The sequence below is a fragment of the Phycodurus eques genome, chromosome 4 (assembly GCF_024500275.1).
Source record: "Phycodurus eques isolate BA_2022a chromosome 4, UOR_Pequ_1.1, whole genome shotgun sequence".
Classification (NCBI taxonomy): domain Eukaryota; kingdom Metazoa; phylum Chordata; class Actinopteri; order Syngnathiformes; family Syngnathidae; genus Phycodurus; species Phycodurus eques.
In genome coordinates, this window is record NC_084528.1 from 15,139,701 (window position 1) to 15,147,953 (window position 8,253).

Here is an 8,253-nt window from a genome sequence, read left to right on the forward strand (position 1 = left end):
TATACTTATTGCCCCCCGGCTCGGCGCTTGTACGTTGGGGTTCACCCCGGTGGACGAGAGGGTAGCCTCCCTCCGCCTTCGGGTGGGGGGACGGGTCCTGACTGTTGTTTGTGCCTATGCACCAAACAGCAGTTCAGAGTACCCACCCTTTTTGGAGTCCTTGGAGGGGGTGCTGGAGAGCGCTCGCGCTGGGGATTCCATTGTTCTGTTGGGGGACTTCAATGCTCACGTGGGCAATGACAGTGAGACCTGGAAGGGCGTGATTGGGAGGAACTGCCCCCCCGATCAGAACCCGAGCGGTGTTCTGTTATTGGACTTCTGTGCTCGTCATGGATTGTCCATAACGAACACCATGTTCAAGCATAAGGGTGTCCACACGTGCACTTGGCACCAGGACACCCTAGGTCGCAGTTCGGTGATCGACTTTGTGGTCGTGTCATCGGACTTGCGGCCGCATGTCTTGGACACTCGGGTGAAGAGAGGGGCGGAGCTGTCAACTGATCACCACCTGGTGGCGAGTTGGCTCCGATGGTGGGGGAAGATTCCGGTCCGACGTGGCAGGCCCAAACGTATTGTGAGGGTCTGCTGGGAACGTCTTGAAGAATCCCCTGTCAGAAAGGAGTTTCAACTCTCGCCTCCGACAGAACTTTGCTCATGTTCCGGGGGAGGAGGGGGACATCGAGTCCGAGTGGACCATGTTCCACGCCTCCATTGCTGAGGCGGCCGACCGGAGCTGTGGCCGTAAGGTGGTCGGTGCCTGTCGTGGCGGCAATCCCCGAACCCGTTGGTGGACACCAACGGTGAGGGATACCATCAAGCTGAAGAAGGAGTCCTATTGGGCCTTTTTGGCCTGTGGGACTCCTGAGGCAGCTGATGGGTACCGGCTGGCCAAGCGGAATGCAGCTCTGGTGGTCGCTGAAGCAAAAACTCTGGTATGGGAGGAGTTCGGTGAGGCCATGGAGAAAGACTTCCGGACGGCTTCGAGGATATTCTGGTCCACCATCCGACGTCTCAGGAGAGGAAAGCAGTGCACCACTAACACTGTGTATAGTGGGGATGGGGCGCTGCTGACCTCGACTCGGGACGTTGTGAGTCGGTGGGGAGAATACTTCGAAGACCTCCTCAATTCCACCGACACGCCTTCCCATGAGGAAGCAGAGTGTGGGTTCTCTGAGGCGGGCTCTCCTATCTCTGGGTTTGAGGTCACCGAGGTAGTTAAAAAGCTCCTCGGTGGCAGAGCCCCGGGGGTGGATGACATTCGCCCGGAGTTCCTAAAGGCTCTGGATCTTGTGGGGCTGTCCTGGTTGACACGCCTCTGCAACATCACGTGGACATCGGGGACAGTGCCTCTGGATTGGCAGACTGGGGTGGTGGTCCCCCTTTTTAAGAAGGGGGACCGGAGGGTGTATTCCAACTACAGGGGGATCACACTGCTCAGCCTCACTGGTAAGGACTATTCAGGGGTGCTGGAGAGGAGGGTCCGTCGGGAAGTCGAATCTCAGATTCAGGAGGAGCAGTGTCGTTTTCGTCCTGGCCGTGGAACAGTGGACCAGCTCTACACCCTCGGCAGGGTCCTAGAGGGTGCATGGGAGTTCGCCCAACCAGTCTACATGTGTTTTGTGGACTTAGAGAAGGCGTTCGACCGTGTCCGTCGGGGAGTCCTGTGGAGGGTGCTTCAGGAGTATGGGGTACCGAACCCCCTGATACGGGCTGTTGGGTCCCTGTACGACCGGAGTCAGAGTTTGGTCCGCATATCCGGCAGTAAGTCGGACTCGTTCCCGGTGAGGGTTGGACTCCGCCAAGGCTGCCCTTTGTCGCCGATTCTGTTCATAACTTTTATGGACAGAATTTCTAGGCGCAGCCAAGGCGTAGAGGGGGTCCGGTTTGGTGGCCTCAGTATTGCATCTCTGCTTTTTGCTGATGATGTGGTTCTGTTGGCTTCATCAAACCGTGAGCTCCAACTCTCACTGGAGCAGTTCGCAGCCGAGTGTGAAGCGGCTGGGATTAGAATCAGCACCTCCAAATCTGAGACCATGGTCCTCAGTCGGAAAAGGGTGGCGTGCCCTCTCCAGGTCGGGGATGAGATCCTGCCCCAAGTGGAGGAGTTCAAGTATCTTGGGGTCCTGTTCACGAGTGAGGGAAGAATGGAACGGGAGTTCGACAGACGGATCGGTGCAGCGTCTGCAGTGATTGTATCGGTCCGTTGTGGTAAAGAAGGAGCTAAGCCGAAAGGCGAAGCTCTCAATTTACCGGTCGATCTTCGTTCCTACCCTCACCTATGGTCATGAGCTGTGGGTCGTGACCGAAAGAACGAGATCCCGGATACAAGCGGCCGAAATGAGTTTCCTTCGCAGGGTGTCCGGGCTCTCCCTTAGAGATAGGGTGAGAAGCTCGGTCATCCGGGAGGATCTCAGAGTAGAGCCGCTGCTCCTCCGCATTGAGAGGAGCCAGATGAGGTGGCTGGGGCATCTGATTCGGATGCCTCCCGGACGCCTCCCTGGTGAGGTGTTCCGGGCACGTCCCACCGGGAGGAGACCCCGGGGACGACCCAGGACACGCTGGAGAGACTACGTCCTTCGGCTGGCCTGGGAACGCCTCGGGATCCCTCCAGAAGAGCTGGATGAAGTGGCTGGGGAGAGGGAAGTCTGGGCGTCCCTGCTAAAGCTACTGCCCCCGCGACCCGACCCGGATAAGCGGTAGAAAATGGATGGATGGATGGACAGTGCACAGTGCAGTCGAAACAGACATGTAATTGAAATAGGCCAATTGAATAAACTTTGAGATGCATAGATGTTAAAATTGCTCTCATCAGTACAGTAATAGCGGGGTTATCTGCTATTTGAGTCTAGAGTGGATATAAAAAGGTGGTTCACTGCTGTTCAAATGCCAAATTTTTGTGATACCGTATAAAAAAATAAGACCAAGATAAATCATTGAAAAACCTTTGCCACCAATAATGTGACCTCTAACCTATACAACTCAACTGAAAAAAGGAAAACTTTTCCAGAGTGGATGGGGGGGTACAAACAAGATAATGTGGTTACACAAGTGTGCACACCCTCTTATAACTGGGGATATGGCTGTGTACAGAATAAACCAATCACATTAAAACTTTTGTTAAATGGGAGTCAGCAAACACCTGCCACTATTTAAAGTGCCTCTGATTAACCTCAAATGAAGTTCAATTGTTCGAGTGGGCTTTTCATGACATTTTCTTGCTTACCAGCAGAACCTGAAGGTTTTGTGCTAACACTGACTGCTTTTTAGAACTGTTCATAATTCCCTCCACCTTGACTAAGGCCCCAGCTCTAGCTAAATAAAAAGATTTGCAAATCTTTTTTTTTTTTTTTTTTATTGTAGGCATGGTATTCTTTTGTTGATGAGCAGTGTTGTGTTTGGAATTATGGCTAAAAAGTTGGTTTCATCACACCTTAACACATTTCCCCACGTGTGTCTGGGAGATTTCAACAGAGGTCACGCTTACAAGCTCAGAAACTCAATTCTTTCCCAATCCTCAATTCTCAATTCAATGTTGTTTGTATCCGGTTTGCAAAATAAAAAAACTTTAAAGTAACATTACTGATGCATTCATTTTATGTTAATTGATCTTACAGAGTGAAGAACTGTATGTCTTATTCTGAGGATGCAAAATGATGAATGCTGAACCACACAGCAATACTTGGCTTGCGGAGAATAGCATTGACTAGCAGATAGAATCTGAAGAGACGATGACAGCCAGAACCACTTGTGCTAAGATTTTGTAAAGAAGTGCTGCGGTTGAACGTTAGCATTTAGTCAATAAGAGGATATGCACCGTTTTGTATTTTTACTTACACTGTGTAAAACATATATATATATATATATATATATATATATATATATATATAATATCAGGCCATTTAAAGTGATGGAGCCGGCCAGACCTGGTCTCAAGGCTTTAAGTTTGACAACTGTAACATAAATAATTGATCTCTGAAAACAAACATAGTATAATCAGCAGCACACCAATCCTAGAATAGGACACTGGACCTTGAATTGTTATTTATAGATGTCAACGGATCACGTCTCGCCATGAGTGCACCTCTGTCATGTGGACAGGGTTATCTAAGGCAGCTATGCATGGAGTTGGCAAACCCCTCCCCCTGACGCTCCCAGACAGGAAATGTGCGACGACCTGACGACAGAAAGCTCCTGTATCTGTAGCGTTCAGGGTAGTTTACAGCTAACCAGAAGCTTTCTCTATTGCTAAAACAAGGTATGGTGATTTTTGCACCGCAAAGTGGTTTCCCACGTCATCTTTTTTTTTATGTAGAGAGGAAACGCTGACAGCTGTGGGTTTCGTACACTGTTTACTTGTGTGGAGCAGGAGCAGCAAGCTGAGACACTGCTGTCCTTTTTGATGAAGTTGGAGGGCTGTAAAATCCACAGTTTGTTCTCGCTGATGTGAAAGCATTTGTTTCACTCTAGGGGCTGCTGGGTAATGGCCGCTCTCGGGTTTGGATTCATTCTGGCCGCCTGTATCCTGTTGGATCATCAGACGCAGGCACGAAACGAGGCTCCCTGCCAGCGGTCCAAATGGAACAACGGCTACAACACGTTCGTCAAGCGTCACATCCGCACGGGGCTCCCTACCTCTCTGGATGTGGACGAGTGGAGGAGCTACATCAAGAACAACGGCGGCTGTGATAGACCAACCCAGTCCTTCCTGCACCCAAACGACTTGGACAGGGTGAGGGCCGTGTGCTCTAACAGTGGGGGGAAGACGTTCAAGGACAACCTGTGCATCAGCCAGGAGCCCTTCTCCTTTGTCACGGTGAGGAGTGAGCAGGGGACCTGCGGAATCAGGAAGATCGTCCAGGAAAGCAAACATCTGATCCTGGCCTGTGAGGTGCTGGAAAACCAGTGCCTGCCAGTCCACTTTGAGGGAAACGCCATAAGCGCAAAGCCCAACAACAATGCCAAAGGGTGCCAGGATCCAGATATTAAAGGGCACGCGCCCGACTTTAAAACAACATGGCTGTGGTTGCTGTCAGCCGTGTTAGTTGTTATGTTTGCCTAATTTGAGGGACTGAATAAGTCATTGAAGATTTGATCATTTCAACATTATGGAATTCTCCTGCTCATGCATGTGCCCATTTATGACTGTGCTTTTTAGATACAAAGATGACTTCCTATGAGAAGACTTCACTGGTATTGTATGTAATTAAGTGACAAATTAAAAAGGGAAATGGGGTTGACTTTGGTGCCCCCTGCAACTAAACTCTGCAGCAGCCCTCATCTTTTCATAGTCTTCATGTGAAAGATTTTAGTTTCCCCAACTCGGTTGTTACAACTTCAAACAGCTGCTGGAGGTTCTCACCTCCACACACAGAAGACCTATGTATTTATATCTTTATTATATGGATATCTGAAAGTGAATACCTACAGTATATTCCACTCTCTGCACAAATTGTCTGTTCTCCATATAGCTTCTTAACCAATGCAGCCCTGCCTCTCTAATCCCATATATTTCCATTTTTCAAACAGAATCTCATGATCAGATGTGTCGAAAGCTTTCTTTAAGTCTGTAAAAATTGTTAATGCAAACTTCTTAACATCAATTTAATCTATTCATCATGGCATGTTATAACCATTGGAAAGGTCAAATACACTTTGTAAAGGAGAAGGACGGATAGAGGTGTTTGTGAATGCGAGGCTGATCCAGAGTTTTTCTTGAGATACATTACAGGTTACATGGTTACACAACAGCTTTTCACTGATGAGTCAGCAAACACACTGTTCAAGCCTCTTAAGGCTCAGTCTGAAACCTGACACCGCCCATCAACCACCACAAGATGGCAGGAGAGTGCTTTTAATTCCATCTATCCATTTCTGAACTGCTTATCCTCACTCGGGTGGCGGCTGTCTCTCAGCTGACTTCGAGCGAGAAGAGGGGTAACACCCTGAACTGGTGGCCAGTTGCTATTTGGTGGTGGTGCCTCTTCATCGTTTTGGAAAGTTTTGCAGCCCTCCTCTTCCTCAACTTTCCATTCTGCCACACTGCATCATTAAATGATGTTACTTTACTGTCTGTCTGCGTTCCTCCTCATGCTCCCTCATTAGTCTTACTGTCATGTCGTTTGCATTGAAACACGATTTGCAGCGATGCGGAGAAAACAACCCGTCGGATGCTCGTTTTCTTTGGGTGACTGATGCGAGGACAGTGCATTTAAAGACCCACCACGTCCAGCCTAATGCATACAGTGGTGAAATGCCATTAATCCATTCCAGCCCCACGAACACAGTTTGTGTTGGAATATCCATTGCTGAAAGGGTTATAACTATTGCAAGATGCTCGTTTCGTTAGTCCTGTCTATGGCGTTTTGCATTGTGTGATAGCATTAAGCTAGTGGACTTTCATAAGTTATGTGGTTTAATTATATATTCAAGATGTAATTCTCTTAATCTTCTTTTTAAACCTTAGCTGGGAATAATGAGAAACAGCTTGAAGTAAGCTCTCGTCCCCTTTTTTTAAAGAATTGTTCACTACCACACCTACCTCAAATGTTTTTGTACTTTAAGACGAAAAATTGTCTCTGTGAAAATCTTGAAAAACAAGTCAAGTGCCACTGTAATTTTTTTCCACTAATCTCAGCGGCATCATGGATGTGACCAGCGCTTGACCGTCTGATTAGGCATACCTGACCCCTCATACAATGTAGACATACAGACATTATAAATATGTCACAAATATGTTGAGGAAGAAGTAAAAGTGTACGACAATTATCGAGGAATAGCAAAAGGAGAAAAAAAGAATGAGTGCTGAGTGAGAAACAAGGCGGCGGGTGGGGGTCAGAACAGTAGGACATAAGAAGAAAAGGAGTGCCGACACAATGAAAAGCAGCCATGCACTTTTAATGAACTAAGGAGGTTTCAGAAAAACAAACTGAGGCACAAACTATGGGAAAAGGCGCTTTCGTTTCTTCTCAGCTTTCTCGCTCTCCTCCTATCCTCTGCTATTTCCTTTCTTTACACATTTGACCTCTACAATCTCAAGGACCCATTGGGTTATTAAACTGCTAAGAATCATCTGAATGGCATGCAGGTATTGACACACTAAAGTGGTGATTGGTTGCAAGTCTAACCTCTATTTGCAGTTGTTCTGCTTTTGTAGAGCGGCGTATAATAAATGAGCACATTAATTAAAACCACAAAGTGCAAAAGGGCTTTCCAGAGGGTGGGGGGGCTGCAGGACAAAAGGAGTGTGTGTAATTCGGCATCTTTGTGCTTCTGCTGGATGGACGCAGCTTGAGTCATAGAAACGCTGACCATGCTGAGGTATTCTTTTTACCCAAGCACTCTTTCCGATAAAAGGAAAGCGATGTTCTAAATGTGGGGGCTGGACCAACAAAAGATAAGATCATTTTTTTTATGGTGGCCCATAAATGTGAGGATGTGCAAATGTACGTACGTTTTAGATACACTGCGCCACACGTCCATCATCAGAGTTGGTGGTGCATGCATGTTTGTCTTTAAATTTTAACTTCTTTTTACACTTGTATAAGAGTTAAAAGAGTTAAATTCCTAAAGTAAATGGACCTTCACCAAGCCTCTTTCTACTTTACTGTAGGCTAGTCGGGGGACGTTTTTATTTTAGTTGCATCATACAGTGGTAAATTTATGTGTAAAAACACTTAAACATTTTAAATATTACTTAAAATATTGCCTGTACAGTTGAGGTTAATGATGGTCGCTCTGGAACAAGAATTTCATCAATTCCTATGGTGATGATTTCTAAATTTGAGGGAATTCCAAAGGGATTCTGTTTGACCTTAAAGGATCTTCTGCACAACACTGTGAATGACAACTAAGCAGAGGTATCACATGATCGAAGGTCACGGGCATTCAATGTTGGTTTTTGGCCTTGCCGCTTACATGCAGTGATTTCTCCAGATTATCTGAACCTTTTGATGATATTATGGACCGTAGATGATGAAATTCCTAAATTCCTTGCAATTGTACGTCGAGGAACATTTTCCTTAAACTGTTCGACTATTTTCTCGCACACTTGTTCACAAAGAGGTGAACCTCGCCCCATCTTTGCTTGTGAATGACTGAGCAATTCAGGGAAGCTCCTTTTATACCCAATCATGGCACCCACCTGTTCTCAATTAGCCTGTTCACCTGTGGGATGTTCCAAACAGGTCTTTGATGAGCATTCCTCAACTTTCTCAGTCTTTTTTGCCACCTGTCCCAGCTTTTTTGGAACGTGTT

The 8,253-nt window shown here is 47.0% G+C and overlaps 1 protein-coding gene across 1 annotated transcript; it reads left to right on the top strand.

Annotated features, from left to right (window-relative positions):
- Positions 1-4,160: 4,160 nt before the first annotated feature.
- On the top strand, positions 4,161-5,260 carry LOC133402047 (uncharacterized). The gene is made up of 2 exons (XM_061675614.1): positions 4,161-4,255; positions 4,468-5,260. The coding sequence occupies exon 2, from the start codon at positions 4,481-4,483 to the stop codon at positions 5,057-5,059; it is 579 nt and encodes a 192-aa protein (XP_061531598.1). The 5' UTR covers positions 4,161-4,255; positions 4,468-4,480; the 3' UTR covers positions 5,060-5,260.
- The last annotated feature ends 2,993 nt before the right edge of the window (positions 5,261-8,253 follow it).

Coding starts and splice junctions, on each gene's coding strand:
- LOC133402047 (XM_061675614.1), top strand. CDS start 4,481: ATGGCCGCTCTCGGGTTTGGATTCATTCTGGCCGCCTGTATCCTGTTG.